This window comes from Herpailurus yagouaroundi, unplaced genomic scaffold, assembly GCF_014898765.1.
Source record: "Herpailurus yagouaroundi ecotype Mexico unplaced genomic scaffold, PumYag 187, whole genome shotgun sequence".
NCBI classification, from domain to species: domain Eukaryota; kingdom Metazoa; phylum Chordata; class Mammalia; order Carnivora; family Felidae; genus Herpailurus; species Herpailurus yagouaroundi.
Genome location: NW_024412418.1, coordinates 19419027 through 19440927, shown reverse-complemented (window position 1 = coordinate 19440927; position 21901 = coordinate 19419027). Strand labels below are relative to the sequence as shown.

The 21901-nt window shown below is 41.7% G+C and overlaps 1 protein-coding gene across 8 annotated transcripts in view; it reads right to left on the bottom strand.

The window, feature by feature from the left end:
- WT1 (WT1 transcription factor) overlaps positions 1 to 21901 on the bottom strand; it is a 50129-nt gene that overhangs the window by 19692 nt on the left and 8536 nt on the right. For 4 of the 8 annotated variants that reach the window (XM_040495523.1, XM_040495522.1, XM_040495521.1 and 1 more), the window contains 2 exons: positions 13015 to 13092; positions 11883 to 11933 (listed from right to left, as the gene is read on the bottom strand). In XM_040495523.1, coding sequence (XP_040351457.1) covers positions 11883 to 11933; positions 13015 to 13092 — 129 coding nt within the window. Of the gene's footprint in view, positions 1 to 11882; positions 11934 to 13014; positions 13093 to 13175; positions 13340 to 21901 lie in introns of those variants that run through there. The other 4 variants (XM_040495520.1, XM_040495524.1, XM_040495527.1 and 1 more) reach the window with 2 other exon arrangements.

Sequence of the window (21901 nt, the reverse complement as noted above, 5' to 3'; positions counted from 1 at the left end):
TGGTGAATCATGGGTATATAATTTCCTCTGAAGTATAGTCTACAGAAAACAATCAGCTATTTTTTTTTCTTGAAAAATTTGTCTTCCTCCTCCCTTCAGGTGTTTCATTTCAGATCTCAAGAATAAGATGCAACAATAGCCAAATGATGGAAAGAGCCTAAATGCCCATCAACTGATGAATGGATAAAGAAGTTGTGGTTTATATACACAATGGAATACTACTTGGCAATGAGAAAGAAGGAAATATGGCCTTTTGTAGCAACGTGGATGGAACTGGAGAGTGTTATGCTAAGTGAAATAAGTCATACAGAGAAAGACAGATACCGTATGTTTTCACTCTTATGTGGATCCTGAGAAACTTGACAGAAGACCATGGGGGAGGGGGAGGGGGAGGGGAAAAAAAGGTTAGAAAGGGAGGGAGCCAAAGCATAAGAGACTCTTAAAAACTGAGAACAAACTGAGGGTTGATTGGGGGTGGAAGGGAGGGGAAAGTGGGTGATGGGCACTGAGGAGGACACCTGTTGGGATGAGCATTGGGCGTTGTATCGAAACCAATTTGACAATAAATGTCATATTAAAAAAAATAAAATATAAGTTGTATGTATCAGATACAAAAAAGAATAAGATGCATTTTTGACTTTTAATGAAAACATAATATAGTTTGTGTCACTATTTTAATGGGTTTTTTGGTTTTTTTGGTTTTTTTTTTTTTTTTTTTGGGAGGAAGTGTGAGCATGAACAGGGGGGGGGCGGGGGGGGGGGGGGGGGGGGCGTGCTGACAGCAGAGGCTGATGTGGGACCCGAACTCACAAACTGTGAGATCATGAGCTGAGCTGAAGTCGGAGGCTTAACCAACTAAGCCCTATAGATGCCCCTATGTGGTCTCACTTTTAGTTAGAAAGTATACTATAGTAATTCTAACTATTACACCTTTTAATGAGCACTTTTCCCATGAGCATTAGAAAGAAGGCTTCTCCTCTGCACCATCCTTCATTTTATTTTCTATCCAGGTCTCAAACATCCCTATGGTATCCAGCTCCACATGTTATCTGGAAGGGAGGAGGACTCACCCCACTTTTATTAACTTTGTTTTAATTCTCTGTTGAGTATCTCTTGTTCTGCCCACTCCACATCCATCCCACCTTCCTCTGGAAACAGGGCCCTTTTCCTTTCTAGGAAACCATCCTTCTCTTCTAATCCTCCCCTCTGTCTCCAAGGGTGAGGACATGCTCAGGACCTGGCCAATCAGACCAGTGCATTCTCTAGCCACATGACCCAACCCAGGCCATTCAGAAACTTCCCTGGGTCTTTTGTCGGAAAAGAACCAATAGAAAGGTATTCTCCTTTTGAGGCTGTAATTGCCAAAAACCAGAGCTATTTTTGCCACAATGGAGAGAGCCTGTCTGAGAAGGCAGCCAGCACAGAAAACAGTAGAGATAAGAGACAAGGAAACCATGTCCTAATAACACCATCTGAGACCCTGAATCCAGACATGGGAGTTTTAAAATACAATACAGTAAGGGGTGCCTGGGTGGCTCAGTCGGTAAAGTATCTGACTTCGACTCAGGTCATGATCTCCTGGTTCATGGGTTTGAGCCCCATGTCCATGCGGAGCCTGCTTGGGATTCTCTGTCCCTGTCTTTCTGCCCCTCCCCGGCTCTCTCTCCCTCTCTTTCAAAATAGATAAATAAACTTAAAAAAAAAAAAAATACAGGGGTGACTGGGTGGCTCAGTCGGTTAGGCGACCAACTTCGGCTCAGGTCATGATCTCACAGTTCGTGGGTTCAAGCCCTGCATCAGGCTCTGTGCTGACGGCTCAGAGCCTAGAGCCTGCTTCAGATTCTGTGTCTCCCCCTCTCTCTGCCCTTCCCCTGCTCACGCTCTGTGTTTCTGTGTCTCTCAATAATAAATAAACGTTAAAAAATAGATAAATATAGTAAGCTGCCAAATTTAAATTTTTCCTTTATTGATGCCAGTGACAACTGGGATTCTGCCACCTGCTATAGAAAAAGTCTTGGTTTGGGGCACCTGGGTGACTCAGTCGGTTGGGCATCCGACTTCGGCTCAGGTCATGATCTCGTGGTCCGTGAGTTCAAGCCCTGCGTCGGGCTCTGTGCTGACAGCTCAGAGCCTGGAGCCTGCTTCTGATTCTGTGTCTCCCTCTTTCTGACCCTCCCCCCTCACACTGTCTCACTCTCTCTCAAAAATAAATAAACATTAAAAAAAAAAAGTCTTGATTCATACATAATCTAGCAGTTATCTAAAAGTAATTGGATTTATTTTTTCAGCAAATTTCTCAGAACATGGTATCTATAAATGAGTAATGGTCCCTTCAAAGTGTTACCTTTTGGAAGATGCCTACTTGTTCCAAACATGTTATCATTACTAAAACCTAAGTTGTATTCCTCTTTTGAAAGTTTCTTTATAGTTCTGGCTCCTAGGTCTTCACTTCCCATGCAATCCTGTCATCAGCCGCTATTTAACAGGGGACACAGGCTGAGTGGTTAACAGCCTGACAACAACACTTGTATAAATCAGCCCTTATGAACCAACAAGCTTTCCTCACCACTTTCCTCAACTGAACTTTTCCCTCTTATTTAACACTCAGAGCAAAGCTAAGAGATATTTTACATATTTAAATCCAGTTTCTCACAACTTTTTGGAGAGAACACAGTCCAAAAACGCCACAGTTTTACTGGGCCCTACCACTCGGAAGGGTATTTTTAGGTGGGACTTACATTCCTACTTCAACACACACAAACACAGGAACTACATTTTCACAGACCACCTTATTCAGACCATATAATAAATAACTGATCTCTCCTTACATGTGTCTGGCATCGAGGTGATCGTTCATCAGAATCCCAATTTCATCTAACTCACTGGGTTTACCATTCTCAATGCTTTGGCTCTACGGCCAGAAATTGCCGCTAGGGTGTCCCAGATCCACACAAGAGACAAACCCACACAAGAGACAAACAGGAAAAGATGGAACGGGATCTTTTCAGCCTGGATTCCTAAAGGCTCCTACCCAGCTAGCTTACATGCTCTTGAATCTGAAAAATGTATTCAACTGTGCTCAATTAGTTAAAAAAAATTATCCTCCCTAAAACCCTAGGATTAAGCACAGGGCTCTTAAGACTAGATGTCCCCTGGGGTGCTTAGGTGGCTCAGTTAAGTGCCCAGCTCATGATCTTAAGGTTCATGAGTTACGGCTCACGTCAGGCTCTGCACTGACCCTCTCCCTCAGTCCTTCCCTGACGTGCACACGCCACATGCACTCTTCCCCCCCTCCCCCCCGTCTCTCTCTCTCTTTCAAAAGTAAATAAATAAACATTAAAGAAAAAATTAGGGCCGCCTGGGTGGCTCAGGTGGTGAAGCATCCAACTTTGGCTCAGGTCATGATCTCACGGTTTGTGAGTCTGAGCCCCACGTCGGGCTCTGTGCTGACAGGTCAGAGTCTGAAGCCTGCTTCAGATTCTCTCTGTTTCCCTCTCTCTCTGCCCCTCCCCCGCTTGTGTTTTGTCTCTCTCTCTCTCTCAAAAATAAGTAAAACGCTAAAAAAAAAATTTTTTTTAAGGATTAGACGTCCTCTGCTTCTCCAGTTGAAATGGAGGCTTGTAGGTGTGAAGGCTGTGTGAATAATCATCTTTTTCACAGGCCCCACTCTCCAAACAAATGTTAGTAACACAACAAAGGATTTCAAGGTGAAGAAACAAAAGAAAATCCTTGTCCTATATTCATGAGTGTAATCACATTCATTCTCAAAGAGATTTTGGAGCCAGAGGCATTACTGCTAAAAGTCTTGAAAAGGAGGAAATTCAAAATAGACACATTTGACACAGAACAAGACTTGAAAAAATGTTGAGGAATACCATCCACGCTCTTGAAGAAAGGGTTAGATCTTTTTCAAAAGTCAATCATCTCCAAAATTACTTTTGTTAAGTAGGCTCCACACCCAGCACAAAGCCCAACACAGGGCTTGAACTCATGACCCTGAGATCAAGACCCAAGCTGAGATCAAGAGTCAGATGATCAACTGATTGAGTCACCAAAACTTGGGTGCCCCCAAAGTTAATTTTTAAACTATCCATTCAAAATTCTAATTAAGACTTAAAAATAAACTTGTTATTTTAGAATTTTATATTTACAAAAAAATTTCTAAGATAATACAGACAGTTGCCATATATCTCATACCCAGGTTCCTCTCTGATTCACATCTCACATTAATATAAGTGCATTTGTCACAATTAATGAACCAATATTGACAAAGACTTTGAAATTAACAAGGTAAATCTAAAATTCATCTTGAAGAATAAACAAGAAATAATAGCCAGAATTAGTTTGAAAACAGATCTACAATGCTAGTCAACTTTTCTATCAGATATTTAAGTAGACTATAACAGTATGATAGCTTGACAAAAAGAACCAGAATGATCAAAAGAAGAGAGTAGAGTCTAGAAATGGACCCAAGGAATTTAATAGGATCCAAGGATTGATAAAAGTAATATTTGAAGTTAATGAGGAAAGACTGGATTATTCAAAATAGTTTGGGAATACTGGCTAGTCTTCTAGAAACAAATCAAGGTGGAATCAAGTTGCCAAATAAATGCAAGATGAACTAAATGTTTAAATGTAGAAAGGTAAGGGGCACCTGGGTGGCTTGGTTGGTTGAGCATTCGACTTCGGCTCAGGTCATGATCTCGCGGTTCTTGAGGTCAAGCCCCGCATGGGGCTCTGTGCTGACAGCTCAGAGCCTGGAGCCTGCTTCAGATTCTATGTCTCTCCCTCTCTCTGCCCCTCACCTGCTCGCAATCTGTCTCTCTCAAAAATAAACAAACATTAACAAAATGTAAATGTAAAAAGGTAAATTAAAAAATAAACCAAAAAGGGGCGCCTGGGTGGCGCAGTCGGTTAAGCGTCCGACTTCAGCCAGGTCACGATCTCGCGGTCCGTGAGTTCGAGCCCCGCGTCAGGCTCTGGGCTGATGGCTCAGAGCCTGGAGCCTGTTTCCGATTCTGTGTCTCCCTCTCTCTCTGCCCCTCCCCCATTCATGCTCTGTCTCTCTCTGTCACAAAAATAAATAAACATTGAAAAAAAAAAATTAAAAAAAAAAAAAAAATAAACCAAAAAGATACTAATAAACAATTAAAATTTTAAAATCTTGAGATGGGAAAAATCTTTTAAAGAATTTTTTTAAGTTTATTTATTTTGAGAGAAAGAGAGAGAGCGCGCAGGCATGTGAGTTGGGCGGGGCAGAGAGAGAGAGAAACCCAAGCAAGCTCCATGCTGTCAGCACAGAGCCCAATGCTGGGCTTGATCCCATGAACCATGAGATCAAGATCTGAGCTGAAATCAAGAGTCAGACACTTAACAGACTGAGCCACCCAGGCGCCCTGATGGGAAAAATCTTTTTAGGCATGATATAAAAGCCAAAAACCTGAAGCAGTAAAACTGATAATGTTTACCATAAAATAAAAAAATTCTGCAAGGAAAAGATAAAACCATTAAAAGAATTAAAATACAAACCAGAGTAAATACCTGCAGTGCATATGACATATAAAGGGTTAATATTCTTATCAACAAAGAACCCTTGCAAATCAAGGTTACTAGATGAACTATCCCAGCTTTTAGCTAACCAGTCACCACTTTCCCATGGAGCCTCTTCTCTCTCAAGGACACTGTTCCAGCAATTCTATGCTCTCCCACCAATAACTTCTTCCCTCTTCTTGATCATTCTCATTGGTAAACAAGCATGCAGGTACTTCTCTCTAAATATAAATAAGTGAAATAAAGCAAAACAATAAGAAACCACTTTGTCCTGACATTCTATCCTCATTGAGCTATATATAACATCATTTCTTTGCTCCTTTTTGCAGCAAAACTCCACGAAGTGTCTTCGTACAAATGCCTCCAGTTTATCTCCTCCTAGAATCTCCTACACACACCTGTATCAGGCTTTCTCTCTCTCCCTCTAATCTTTCCAGATACAGTTACTAGTTCAGTAAATGTTTCCAGGAGTTTCTCTTTGCAGATACAAACACACCCTAATATGTTGAAAAATTAGTTATCATTGGGTGGTGAGAGAAGAGATATCTTTTCTCCTCTATAATGTTTTGGTGCTGGCCTGAATTTTTAAATACATAAGTAAGCCTGTGTTACTTTTACAATCAAGGGGGGGAAAGTTGTTTTCATTTTGATAAAGTACCATCTTAGCCTTAAGAACATTGTATCTGTGGCTTCGCTTTTAAAATGAAGAGTTAGAAATAAAGCTAGAATGGGATGCCTGGGTGGCTCAGTCGGTTAAGCATCCGACTTCAGCTCAGGTCAGAATCTCATGGCTTGTGAATTTGAGCCCTGTGTTGGGCTCTGTGCTGACAGCTCAGAGCCTGGAGCCTGGTTTGAATTCTGTGTCTCCGTCTTTCTCTGCCCCTTCTCTGCTTGTGCTGTCTGTCTGTCTGTCTCTCTCAAAAATAAATAAACACTGGGGCGCTTGGGTGGCGCAGTCAGTTAAGCACCCAACTTTGGCTCAGATCATGATCTCAGGGTTGGGTTTGTGAGTTTGGGCCCCGCGTCGGGATCTGTACTGACAACTCTGAGTCAAAGGCCTGCTTCGGATTCTGTATCTCCCTCTCGCTCTGCCCCTCCCTGCTTATGCTGTCTCGCTTTCAAAAATAAATAAACATTAAAAAAATTTTCAATAAACATTTAAAATTTTTTAAGAAGAAATAAAGCTAGGATAAATGAAAATTTTCACTTTTAATAAAAAAAAAAAAAAACCCTACTGATACATGCAACAGCCCCTCACTTCACAGAAGCATTTATATGGATGGCCTTTTACTAGTGTAGCTTCTATGTCGATGTTTTCCTAGTTGGAGGTTATGATTTTTTTCTTGGGTAAATGATAGTATACTTCTCCCCCTCCAACACCCACAGCCCCACACACATGCATGTGCTCATGTGTGCTTGCATGCACGCACACGCTCACACACACGCGCACACACACACACACACACACACACACACACCCTTATCAACAGGCTGAAATCCGACTTCATCTTCTTGTGCTGAGTCTATCATACTCTTCATATCCATCTCGGACCCCTTCACCACCACTTTCCTTTTCTATCATTCCCGCTTGACCTCTTTCTTCTCCTGAGCTAAACAAAACTGTCATTTTCTCTCACCTTTACAAGATGAAAATAACTCCTTGCTTAGAAATAAAATAGTTAGAAACACAGTGTGGAGAGGATGCCTATAAAGCTCAAAATATTTTTTTATGTTTATTTTATTTTTGAGAGATACGGTGCCAGTGGGAGAGGGGCAGAGAGAGAGGGGGCCAGAGGATCTGAAGCCGGTTCTGTGCTGACAGCAGAGAGCCCAATGTGGGGCTTGAACTCATGAACGGTGAGATCACTACCTGAGCCAAAGTCGGATGCTTAACCAACTGAACCACCCAGGCTCCCCAGCCCCAAATAGTTTTTTAAATGAAGTATTTTTTTAACAAGTTGAGAATATTTTCAAAAACACTCTCTTGATAATTGAAACACAGAACTTTGCAATGGCCTACAGAAGCTGAAGCCCAATCATTTGTTATAAAAAAAGAAAAGGATACAAATGTATATGTCTGCATAGAAAAAGGTCTAAAAGTGTATGCAACATAACATTAACAGTAGTTTCATCTGAAATATTGGGGATGGGGTTAATTTCCTTCCCTGTATGGTTGTATTTTCTAAGTGTTTCCATAATTTGTAACATTACTTCAATAATTTAAAAAATTAATACATTATTTGAATATATGGCCAAAGAGAAAAGGGTGGGAAAGGCGAATAGCAAAGGAGGCGATGGGGAAGAAAGAAGTAGCACGGAAGTGAGAAGTGAGGGCAAAGAAGCAAGTCCACTCCAGATGCAAGGAACAGAGACACAACTTAAAATCAGTCTCCATCCCCATCCTGCTGACCCAGGAGTCCCATGTTTGTGCCGGCAGTACCACTAGGAGATCCTAGTGGAGTCCAAAGCAAAGCAAAGAACCACTTTCCCTGGCATAAAGGTAACCATTTAAAAGAAGAAAATAACAAAGTTTTGCTGGGGGTGTAGCTGGAGAATTTCACTCAAGAATGCTGATATTCACAGAACTGCTTCTCTCTACCTTCCCTCTACATCCTAAGCTCCAGGAGCCACTTAAAAGCAGGCTATCTATTTTCAAGAAGTAAATCTCTTGGACGAGTACCTTATGTTTATGAGCTGGAATGGGAAGGTGCTGGGCTGTGTATTGGAACTCCCAGCCAGAGAAGACAGTTATCTCTCTTGGCACAGGTTCTCAGGGATGAGACCATGTCTAGCGGGGATTTTCTCCAGATTCGACAGCCTTGGCCCTACCAAAATGCACAGCTTTGTTTTCACCATACATCCATCACTCATCGTGAGCCTTTCATTTTTCCTTTCAACCATCCACAGGTCAGATACTGTGTGTTCCCAACAGTCTGTGAACTTCTTGGACCAGCAAAGGGACATTCATTTTTCTCAGCACTCCTTCAACATTTCTATTGTATTCGATTTCCCACTCCCCCTGCCCAGCTCCCTGGAGAGTGACTTCTTCCTTGTTTTAATAACTTGGACCACAGTCAAGGTTGATGTGTTACTCCATTTTGTAGGATATTTTCTTCAGAAGAGACAAAGCAGACTAACGGAGTAGCTGGGGCTTGTGAGCAGCTTTAGGAATTCAGCATCCATTAGGAACACACAGGAAAGGTTTTTAAAGAAATAAAAAGTAGGCAACACAAAGGCCTCATAAACAGAATTATTCATAAAGGTAGACTAATGCTTTTCCTGGCAATTTTCTCTCCCAGTGACCCGCTTTAAAAAAATCTAATTTCATTTGTGAGTGACGAAAAGGGTCGGAGTTAAGAAAGTGGGTTCATAAAGTACCTTCTCTGACTTAAATTGAAATACAATACTCTCCCATTTGAAGTCATAAAAGTAGTTCTGATCTCAATGGGCACACAGATATAAGAAAATGAATAGAGAGAGGAAGAGAGAGGAGTAAATCAGGGTCAAGAGTATCCCTTCCTCCCCATTATATCATGTTTTCATCTCATCTTGCCCATACTCTCCCTAAAATCCCATCCCCAACCATTGTAATAACACTGCTCCCTGACATCTAATGAAAGATGTCTCCAAGGAACTGGTTAGGACACAGGGAAAAGCCCTGTTCTTTTTTTTTTAAGTAAAATTTTCAAGGAAAAAAAGACATGAACAAATATTTAATGGGGGTTATTCTGAAGTCCACATCTTTTTAATAAAAAATTTGATAATACTACATTTTTATAAGTGATATGGAAATTATCTTTTTTTCTCCAAAACAGGAGTCAAACCTCCAGTTTTTCTGTTATATATCTATTGTGTCACCATGATTCTTCTTACCATTGATTTCAAACAGTGGCAAGACACTAGCTGTGAGTTTAAATAAAAAATAGTTATTTATCTTTCTTCACGGAATATCTTTATTCAAATGTGTTTTCCATATTAACAGTGTTTTCGTACCGTGACAAAAGTAAGTGAATTTGGCATCAGAAAGAAGAATGACACCAACCCAGATTGTGTCTCCCCTGGACAAAAGCCCAATTTTCTACCGGAATAACAGATTCAACTGAATTCAGTTCTTGGCAATTCATGGGCTTGGAGGGTAGAACTAAGGAGTAGCCATTTTTTTTTTTTAATTTTTTTCCAACGTTTTTATTTTATTTTTGGGACAGAGAGAGACAGAGCATGAACGGGGGAGGGGCAGAGAGAGAGGGAGACACAGAATCGGAAACAGGCTCCAGGCTCCGAGCCATCAGCCCAGAGCCCGACGCGGGGCTCGAACTCACGGACCGCGAGATCGTGACCTGGCTGAAGTCGGACGCTTAACCGACTGCGCCACCCAGGCGCCCCAGGAGTAGCCATTTTTAAGAGCCATAAGAGAGGCAAACTGTGGGTCATGACACATCAGTGGGTTGTAAAATCAATCTACACATCACAAGAAGCATTTTTAAAAATGAAATTGAATACAGTAGAGAACATCAGCATGCACAGCTTGGAGTAAGGGTAAGCACTGTTTTATGAAAATGTATGTGTATGTGTGTGTGCATGTGTGTATACTGGATCTTGGTGTAAAAGGTTTTTTAAGTGTCACTATCTAAAAAGTTTAAGACACTGATCAAGGACTCAGACCCTGGACTCAGAGAGAAGTGGATTCCAACATGGCTCTGCCACTAACTTGCTGTGTGAACTTGGATTACCTGGCTTAGTCTCTCCACCCACCTCATCTGAAAGATGGACATACCATAGAATATTAGGATTGTCATGAGATCAAAAGACCCTTACACAGGGCCCAATAATGTTAACATCCACATAAGGCACAAATCACAAATGGAAACAGGCATTGGTTGACTTACAATGTGTTCTAAAGGGATAAATCCAGTGTGAAAGAAGATGTTAGTAAGTTAGACAATTGAAACTTTTTTTGCTCTTCAAAGAGTTGCTCCTCTGTAGGACTACCTATAGGAGATATCTTATCCTTTTCATTCAGCTTTCTGAATAAAAATAGTATTCAAGAAATATATTTTGGTTTCAGAACTCCTTTTCCAAAATGCAAGGACCAGACAAATAAAAACTCTTCTAGTTTTTTTTTTTTTCTTAAATGGGGTTGAACAAAACAAACTTCACTTTGTGCTTCATCCTTACAATATAGCTTCTGATTCCCCAGCAAGTGACTAATATCACGTGTTTAAAGACCTTAAAAGGTATCAAAATTATCTCTACTATGGAAAGACCCAGAGTTAAACACATGCCAAGATTCCTTATCTGTCATTTTTGTAATCAAGCAAACAAACAAACCCTGTACTCCAGCACAAAGAATTTTAAAAACTGAAACATACTGCTCACTTCACAATCATGTTCTGACTATTCTTGGCATTTAATTTGGGGACAGTTTCTGAATTCTGAGAATGGGAGAGAGAAAAAAAGGAAAGGGTCCAGAAAGGGTGAGAGCAAGAAGCCAAGGGACATCAGACAAGCTAAAGGACAAAATGCTGAAATTGTCAGCAGCCCCTTGGATGGAAGTGTGGGATGAAAGTTTCAAGTCAATGGGCTTTTTTACTTTTGGGTCTAGACAGAGAAAGGTGAGATTTGGATAAAATAGAAAAATTGGGGGAGGACGTGGGGAGAAGGATCTAACAGTAACTCCTGGAAGACTCAAAAACAACTCTGCTGACCATTGAAGGGTGACTCAAAAGCCAGGACTGAGTAAACAAAAGAAAGAAGGATAAGAAGAGGGAGACTGGTGCCAGGGTTCCAGAAAATAAAATCAAAAGAAAGAGCTACGGGAATGTCCCAGGGTGCAGGTTATAGCGCTGGGAAGTCACAGATGTTGAGAATGAAAAAAAAGTTTTTGCAAGAATTCTGGCAGACTTGGGGTAAAAATTAAGTTCTCCCTGAGAGATTTAAAAGCAAAGAAAAAGAAAGTTACGTATGCCTGAAAGATCTGACTGATCTAACAGGAATATGTATAATACCCCAAATTTAGTATTTAGTAAAACATTCCAGAGGAAATGAACAGGGTTCCTGCTGCATCATTGTAAAAATTGCTTTCTAGGAGTATGTTGATGAGAATTGTCACCACCTCCATTTTTGCCCTCAATATGTCAATGATAAATAAGAGGGAGAAAGGGAGGAAGAGAGGGAGGGAGGGAAAGAGAGAGAGAGGGAGAGAGATTCTTCCCATCCCATTACACCAACACTACCCTGATTACCCACTGTCAATCCTAACTCCTGCATCACCCCAGGCGCCAGTCAACAAGGCCTACATCATTGGCTTTGCCATCATCGCATCATCCACTCACTTGCTCTGCCCTTCTGTCCATTTCACTGAGCTGGAGCTCCCAGCAGCAACTCTAGAAGAGAAGAAGAGGTGGGGAATGGGGAATGGAGCATGCGTGGCTCTAGCAAGCCCCCCCAGATCCCAGAATCCAATGAAAAGTCACTAATACACAGAGATGTGAAACTAGTTGTCTAGTCCAGAGTGTTGAGCTTAATCCCCAGTGCCACTTGGGTTGCTGGTGGGGTAGAAGGCAGCACACTGAGGCTGGAAAGAGCCTCTGCTTTGGAATTAGATCCAGACTTGGAATCCCAGCTGTACCACTTAACATGATGTGAACATGGGAAATGATGTACATCTCTGAGCTTGATTCACTTATTTGGAAAACAGGGCGACAATACCTAAGCCCTACAATGTTGTCAGGAAGATTAAGTGAGGTGACCTAGAAGAGCACCTACTGCATCACAGGGATGTCACTAGAGTCACTGGTGTCATATCCTAATGTCATATCATATCTTCACTAGAGTCCTATCCTAATGCCGTCAACTTAGACTTGTTAGAAAATGAAAAGTGAATCCTTGTGCTGTTGGAAGCAAGTCCCACCTGTTTGCCTTTTTAAATATTCAGGTGCAAAGCATTTCCCATGCCTATGCTGTGTTCTCCCTATTGTGACTATATATCAAACAGGAAGAAACCCTTTTGGTACAACCAGGTGTGAGCACATCTTACTCTATAGTGTCCAAATCTTCATCGCTCAAATACGAATTTGCATCCTGGGCATTATAAACTGAAAGGATGTCTCAATAAGATAACGTAATAGTTAACATCTGTGATATCATTAACAAAACAAACATTAAATGAGGTTGAATTGACACAATTGTGAAGAATTCTAAAACATTCAATAAGTAAAGGCCACTTTGCGTTTTTCTCAATATTCTCAATCTCTTGTTCCAGACACATACAAAAATCCCCTCTTTATGTTCCTGAAAATTTAATACTGTCCACAAGCCACCAACCGGGGGAGGGAGGAAAGTATTTTAATCCTACAGAGAGCCATGACTATTCTAAAGCTGCACTTTCTTCATGAGTTATAAGTGCCTTTAAAACGGTTCAAGCAGGTGTACTTTTTAAGGGCCATGGAACAGAGAAAACCTTACCCCTTTAAGGTGGCTCCTAAGTTCATCTGATTCCAGGTCATGCATTCAAGCTGGGAGGTCATTTGGTATAAATTGTCACTGTTAGAAAAACATCCAGAGTTAAAAACACATAATTACAAAAAGATATACAGCTATTTCTTCAAAAATCAATGGAGGTTTACCTTTATTTTGCAACGAAAGCCTTCATGTTTTCCAAAATGACAGAATATGGGAGTCTGAAACGATTTTCACCTCACCCCACTGATTCCTGCACAGTTATTCACTTCACACACAGCAGAAAGGATGTGAGAGTAATCTGGAAGCCTTTTAAAAACCTGAGTACAGCAAACACAAGTTTCTAAAGAGGTATTAAACCTTTCAGGGGAAGAGGCTAAAGGGAGTAGAACTCTTGAAAGGCAACACAGGCTGGATAACTCAACATTAAAGTTAAAAGCCTGGAGCTGAAAGTAAAAAGATGGCAGATTAATTATTCGTGAAAAGGCCATTAAGTTGTTTTAATCAAAAGGATAAGTATCATGTGGATTATGAGGGTCTAAAAAGTCAAAGAGTGATGTGTGGTGGATGGTCTAATACTCAAGGATGTGACAAGCAAAAGGAAGAGGATGATAAAGTCTATGCACAACTGAAGGAATCACTCTCTAGAAATTTTATCACCCTAGTACAAGTTGAATGGAGTTAAAAAAAAAAAAAAAAAGGCCCCAGCCCTTGTTCTAGAAAGTTCTAAGAAGGAAAACAATCTCTGATCGTTTACATTAAGACTCCACAGGAGAAAGTACACTCTCATGTAAACCAACCAAAAATTGTTCTCTCCTCTCCTCTTACAGTTATCTCACTCCTAGAAAACTGGCACATAAATCAATGAGCAGAAATCTCCTTAATTACCAAGCTGTGATAGGAATACATTTAGTCCTGAACCGACATGGTCAATTACGAAATTTGAGACCTAGAGATGAATGGGTTGTCTGCGAACCCTTGGTCTAAACACATTACAGAGGAATACCTTCATTCTACCTTCATGGCAAAGAGAGAGAAGCTTTCAATATCTACTCTGCAGTATCAGATCCCAAACCTAGACAATCTCTGTCTTGTCATGGCATGCCTTTGGGTTGCTTCATTGGGCAGGGGCAACACCAAATTTTAATTAAGAGAAGGTATTGTCAGGCTAGCCAAACTGGGAACTTGTGGAGGGGGTAAGGGAGATTGCAGCAACTTGGAATAAATGGACACCGTGCTCCCTCTAGGCATAGCTTGATAAATCATGGCCCAGTCCCTCTGCCGTTCACATAATCACTCTGAAAATGATTTGGAACTCCTTCGTGGCGGGCACACAGGATAAGGAGAAAATCAGATTCCAGGAGGGAATTTTACATATGAAACGTGAAGTGACTTCAAACTCGAACTATGTGTCCTTTCATTAGTCAGTGTCTATCTGGGCCCCATCATTCATCCTCGTGTCTGACTGGCTATTATGCTACTACAATATCCTACATATCAATGAAAAAACATGATTAGTTTCTCCTGCAGCTTCTCCATTTGCAGTAGCGGCCCGTGCTGGTCTGTGCCACTACCGTTTCGCAATTCCACAAATTCTTGCTGTAAGGCTGGTGTAATTAATTCCTGAAGGACCCCAATTTTTATTAGAAGTGCCAGCCCTGCTGCATTTAACACAGAAGAGTTTCGTGAACTTTCTTTGGGCTGACAGCTCATTAATAAGCAGCCTCCTCCACAATCTCTACTGGTTTTTGTTCTCTTGCGCCTTTTCATCAAGCAATCCATTTATTAATCTCGCCATTAATCTCAGCCAACAGGCATTGTATTCCCCAGGCAGCTCTGTATTTTTGTCACTGATTTTTAAAAAATTGTTCACCAACTAAAATCACTCAGCTCCGGTTGACAATTTTCCTAGGCCCTGTTGGGATGTGGGGTCTTTCTGAAATTATTTCATCCTTGCATAAGACTAAGACCATAATTTTCAAGAGAGCTGGGAAGCAAGACAAGGGACAGAAGTTTATGCACACGGGTTAATGAGTCCCAAATATCTAACTTTATGATTTAGGAATTTTCTCACAGACTTAAAGAGTAGTCCAGTAGATTCCTAAGGGTCTCTATCAGGAAGTACCCCAAAGAGAAAATATTTTTAAGGCCATTTTCTCAGCCCCCAGAAAGCAAATTTTCTCAAATATTCGGTCTATGTCTTCCATGTATGTATTGTCCTAGTGTGTGCTTAATAAATATTCCATACTGCCCTAATAAGATAGTTACTAGTCAGACAAGGCTATATTGAGCACTTGAAATGTGGCTAGTGCTACACATTGAAATAAGATTTTGACTATTTTGAATTAAATACAATGTATTAAAAATTAATTTCACTGTTTTATTTTTTTAATGCAGCTACTAAAAAATTCCAAATTATAAATATGGTTTGCATTGGTTTTATTGGACAGTGCTATCTGTAAGTTTTAAGACCTTGAGCCAATCAGTTCAGCTCACTGCACCTCAGTTTCCACATCTGCCAAATGGAAATATTAATCTCAATCATTCTAACTTTACAGGGATGTTGTAAAGCCCTAAAAATGGCTCTTTGAAGACTATACAGATCATAAATTTTAATTTTTCCTAATCTATCAAATTTTTCACAGTACTTTTCACACATTCCCCACTATGCCCCACAACTTTGTGAGGCAGGTACAGTGATGATCCCCATTTATCAGAGAAAGAGTGAGGCTCAGAGACATGCCTGATGCTGGCCTGCCTGACGCTCCCACCTCACCTGCCGCATCCCTTTGAAGGCATCCTGGCATTATTTGGCCTCTAAGCTCATCGTCTACCATTTAAATAATAGTAATCATTATACAATAATAATACAGACAAGTCTGGAGATGAAAGAGAACATGTTCCAGGAAGCACTGTGACTTTCTCTGTCTCCAGAAAAGTTAAAACGTGCAAGATGCCCAACATGTCCTTTTCAGCTAAGAATCCTATGCCAAGATTGCAGGAGGAGCCCCACTTCTTGTTTTGGTGGTCCTGATAGCTCAGCTTGCAAATCCTCTTGAAGGGAGAGAAGATGGGATGGGCCAATAGGGGAGAAGGACTTTTAGAAACCCCCCAACCTACTAATAGGTTTCCTGAGTCCAGTGATAGGATCAGAGCACAATTTTAACCACATCCTGCCTTCTGCTGGCTGAAGTTCCTCAGTGGTTCCGTCTGTCAGCTTTGGCTGGCACCACCTTTTTACTGGAAGTCAATGACAGCAATGACAATAACTCCTCTGCTGGGGAGGAGACAGAATGTGAACCCGAGCTAAAAATACTGGACCCAAGCATGCTCCAGCTCTGATCTCTTTGGGCAATCGGTCAACACCCAGCTTTCATCGTGAAAACCCACAGAAAGAGGCAGCGCTGGTCAAGGAATATATGGCCTCTGAGAAATAAAGCATCTAATTATTAAATAACCACTGTAGGTGTTGACCACCTCATTCCCAGAGGAGATCAGATAAGCAGGTGGTTTGGCTCAAAGCAACCACAGTGGTCACGTAGGCATTTCAGCTCGCCATCTAACCCTGTTCGGAAGTGAACTCTGCAATTGCAGGCTGCCAAAATATATTCCAAAAGTCATGGTATCCTTTATATTTTTTTAAGTAGACTTTTTTTTAAAGCCCCTTGTTTCCTATGTAAGAAATGTTTGAAGTTGGAAGCAAGGGAGAGAGGAAAAAACCTTCTGTAACTGGGATTAATGCAAGTTGGAGTAAAATAAAAGGAAGTCAGTCCTAGCAAAAAGAGGAACTTAAAAGGAAATCGGTAGTAGATCATATAGAGTTTGTTTTGGCCTGGACTCCAGTATTACTGAGTTCTCGACCTCCACACAAAAAGAGAGGAGGAAAGAAAGCCCTCAGCTAGTATCTGGGCTGGGACTCCTCCGCTCTTCAAATGTGTGTGTAATTCAAGTACATTTTCATCTTTAAGAGTGTTTACTATATATTCAGCAGAACAAGGTAGAAAAATTCATGTCACCAGTAGAATGGAGCTGACGAACCTGCTTAAGACCAGCGTTTCCTCTGCCAGATGGTTGCCAGCTGGCAAAGTAGCACCTTGGTGGAAGTAAAGAGTTTCCCCCAGAAGACTGATGGAAAAAATGAATGAATGGATGGATGAATGAGAAAAGAAAACACCAACCAAGAAAAATGCAGATATAACTGCCATCTGTGATCAGAATTCATGATGTCCAGCTTTTGCTGCAATAGCCCTGTCCCGCACCCACAGAGAGGCCCCTGTGGGTTCACCTCTCTACCTGATAACCACGGCTCAGGAAAAGAGGCTGCAGCCAGACTTCCACACTGCCCTTTTCCTGCGTTCTTCCCCCCAAGGCGCCATAGAGGCTGCCTGTTGAGAAATTTCTGCCCAGCAGGCCCTGGTGAATAATTATTTTACAGTCAATCTCTTGGTATTGTTATTTCTCTCCAGCTCACCAGTTCACCAAAGAAAAACCCACTGGGGATTCAATTTCTATTAATAAACACTTGGTCAGCACAAGAGTTGCAGGAATATTTGAAACTAGATTTTTCCCCCTCCCTGGAGACAAGTCCGTTTCAAGACTTTGGTTTTGATACTGCCCACCCCTGGAAACCATTTCACCTTTCTGTCTTCATGACTATCTATGTGGGAAACAAATATCAGTATTGTCTTAAGTGAAACTTGTACACCATGTAAATGTACATATGTTCGCAAGTGAAAAGAAGTATTATTGAATATAATATTATTTCCTTGGGCATGAGCTGCCCTCTGGCACATGTCTATGTTGAAAGCCCACCTAACTAGTATATAGTGCACTTCCCAAAGACCTGGCTTCCCCAGAAACTCTATGCCTGCTATGGAAGTCTCTCTCACATGAAAAACAATCTGCTGGTAAAAGCCTCCACTGTCAACTTCGTCGCTCATGAATCAACATTCAAGCATTTAAATTTTTTTTACTTTTTAAAAATTTTGTTTATCAGTTTTGAAAGACAGAGAGAGTGTGAGCGGGGGAGGGGCAGAGAGAGAAAGAGAGAGAGAGAGAGAGAGAGAGAATCCAGAGCAGGTTCCAGGCTCTCAGGTGTCAGCACAGAGCCCCATGTGGGGCTCAAACTCAATGAACTGTGAGGTCATGACCCCAGCCGGAGTCAGACACTTTATCTGACTGAGCCACCCAGGCGCCCCTGAATTGTCAACATTCAATTAAAAATATCTGAATCAGTAATTATTGCTTCCCAAATTGGGAGCAGTTTTACCTAGTAAGGGGCAAAAGGAAATATCCTCATTTAAATTGGTAGCAGATTTGCTAAAGAAGGCTATGCAGGAGCGCCTGGGTGGCTCAGTCAGTTGAGCTTCCCACTTGGACTTCGGCTCAGGTCATGATCTTGCAGTTCCAGCGTTCAAGCCCCTCATGGGGCTCTCTGCTGTCAGCAAAGAACTCGCTTTGGATCTTCTGTCCCTCTCTCTCTCTGTCTCTCCCCCACTCATTCTCTCTCTGTCAAAATAAATAAATAAACTTCCAGGAAAAAAAAATAAGGATATGCAAACCTAATAAAAGAGCAAGAAGAAAGGGAAAGGACTAGAATATCTTTTAAAAAATAGTGTGGAGAGGAGGATTTTTCAAACACAGGGCACAGAACTCCTTTTCACAAGTAGCTGTGAAAATCAACCCATGAACTGGGTATAGTCAGAGATCGGGGGCTCAACTGAGGTCAGCCAGCAGAAAAGGCAGAAGGCCTTATGGAAGAAGATTCAAAAAACGTGAGCAGAGAAGGCCCAGCTAGCTTCCTGTTTTAGGCAGAAATCAGGGAAAGCTTTTGTGCTTAGTGAGTGTGAATTTTACTACTGTCTCCCCTCAGGAGAGCATGGGGTCCAACCACTCCTGGAACATTGCCTGTGAGCAAACACAATCACAGTGGCCCTACAAGCAGTCATTCCTCCTAGGTCTGGAGGGATGGGGAGAAAGGTCTTTAGGTGCCTTGACTGAACTTCACCCCCAGCAGTTCACCCCAGCAGTAAAGGCTAAGCTAGAGGTGTCTGAAGTATGAAAGACAGACTTTGTTGAATGAGGGCTTCAGGAGAAAGTCTGTTTCTGACAACACTCACCAGGGAGAAAACTGCCCTGAATCCATTAAGGGCTTTCTATTGAAAGTTATGGGTAGAACTAATGGATAATGGGATTTCTTTCATTACTGGAAAATAAAGACCTTTCTCTACTGAGGCCCCGGACAGATGCCACCTTTGGAAAGAAAATGGCACTTATTCATCAAGAGAGATAGCAGGGTGCACTGGGTAAGAGGATGGATTCTGAAACCTCACTACCTGAAATCAGGGACCTTACTGTGTCATACCGGGCAAATTCACCTCCCAGGACCTCCTCTATAAAATGGGGATGATAACCTATTACCTGGCTCAAAAAGTCATCATCTGGATTAAAGAAGTCAATCCTGATACAGTGTTTAGAATGGTGTCTGGATGAAGTAAGTCTATATAAGCATTTGCTCTTCACGCTTATCAGCAACAGTGTTGGCACAGACTGTATAAGGGGAGTATTCCAGGTGGAGGATGCTGGTGGTCTGGAATCCCTCAGTGATTCAGAGCACAGATGGGTTTTGAAGTCAGAGAGACTCAGGATCAAGTCCTGGTCTTGATTCTGACTCGCTGTGTGACCAAAGCAAGTTACTTTGAGTCTCTGAATCTATTTCCTCTTCAGAAGGATAAAGATTAGAGTACCTACCCCACAAAGTCATCAGAAGAAGTTAAATGAGTAAACTGAGTGACGCACTTAGCACAGTGCCCAGCAACACACAGTCAGCATGCAATAAATCCTCGTCATTATGTTAAAAGGACTCATGCATGGTTCACCCAGCTGTGATCACGGCCCCTACGGAGAAGCCAAAATCTGTAACCTTTGGACAGAACTCTACCCACCTTTATATGGGGGCAGAGAGGATGGGAAAAACCATCTCCTATCACCTCACGTAAGTTAACTGTGAGCATTTTCTATTCACTACTGTTCACATCTACACACAAATGTTCACACATAACTCCCCAGATCTGTTCCCTGAGAGAGGAAAAAGACTTGTATAACAAGGAGAGAATTTTGAGAATTTTCTCAAAGCAAATACATATTGTGCACTGTTTATTTAATATTAGTGTATGTACCATTACCTTTATTTTATTCTGGGAAGGGAGACTACATTAAAGACTGGAGAGACAGAAGCTTTGGAAAGCAGTGGGGAAGAGGCTGGGCAGGCGGCCCCAGGGGGTCAAGTGCAAGGAAGCTGACAAAATACAAGCAAGCCTTTCCCAAGAGGTCCCAATTTTAGATGGAAGGGAATGGAGCCAGGGGCCAATAGAGGCACCACTAAATATCTTAAAACCCAAAAGTTAAGCCACTAAGTGATTAAAATTTAGTCTTGTTTCCTATGCTTTTTCAAACACTGCATTCACAAAAGCATTTAGGTACCCTCTCAAACCTTTTTTTAGGAGTAAGAAAAAAGGAAATGACGTAACTGCAGTAATTGCATATGACCAGTTTTAAAATATCCTATACCTGTCTGTTCTATCATTATTACTGTATCTGATCTTTGAAAAGTGATTGAAAATGTTATGAATGTAGGGTGAATGGAATTTCAAAGACAGTACAAAATTCAAGGGAGCAGACTTTTTTCCTACAGGGGTCACAAATCCTTTTTTAGGAGATTTATTGCTTAGAAATCTTCTCTAACATGGGGCACCTGGGTGGCTCAGTCGGTAAAGCCTCCAGCTTGGGCTCAGGTAATGATCTCACGGTTCATGAATTTGAGCCCCATGTCGGGCTCTGTGCTGACAGCTCAGAGCCTGAAGCCTGCTTCGGATTGTCTCCCTCTCTTTCCACCCCTCCCCTGCTCTCTCTCTCTCTCTCGCTCTCTCTCTCAAAAATAAGTAAACATTAAAAAAAAAAAGAAATTTTCTCTAACAGAAGAAAATGGTATATTTGTGACATAAATATAAAAATGAAAACCAAAAAAAGGATCCAAGGCGCCTGGGTGGCTCAGTCTGTTGAGTGTCAGACTTGGGCTCAGGTCATGATGTCATGGTTCATGAGTTCAAGCCCAGCATCGGGCTCTGTGATGACAGTCTGGTCTCCCTCTCTCTCTGCCCCTACCCTGCTTGTGCTCTCTCAAAAATGGATAAATGGCAAAAAAAAATAAATAAATAAATAAAAGAAAAAAGAAAAAAGATCCAATTACATAAAAGAAGAAAGGGATAAGCAAAGATTTCCAAAAGATGAACCTAACAAAATTGCTTTATACAGTGGCCGATCAAAAGCTGGATTAGAAAATGTGAGAGTTTCACCTATAAAATGCAACCCAAGTGACTTTTCCTACATCCAAGACAACCACAATTTCAGCACTAAGTCAGAATCCACCACAGGGGCAGAGAATTATGAAACCAGTGGCTGTGATCACTTCATCCCCACCTTCTTCACTTTCTAGGTTGCTCAGCCCCTCTGATGGTCCCCTTCCAACATCTCCCAGTCCCCAAGCCCCATGGAGGTATCCCAGTGCATCTAAATGACACTCACTCCAGCAGCATCAAGGTCTTTCTCTCTGCCTGGGATAAGACACCAACCAGGAACCACGGAGGGAGGAGTGGGCTAAAGTCATTCCATGGGGAACCATTCCAACTGCGCCCCCAATGGCTACCAGAATAACAGCAATGCCACCCTGGCAACCGGCAGGAGCAGCTCCTCAAAGATGACGATGATCCTGCCACCACAATTTTGCTGGGGTGGGAGTAGGGGTGTCCCAACAGAGAATGGTTGTGAATTCTACACCCATTCCAGTGACTGACCCACCAAGGGGAAGCACAGAAACAGAGAGCTTGGGGCTGAA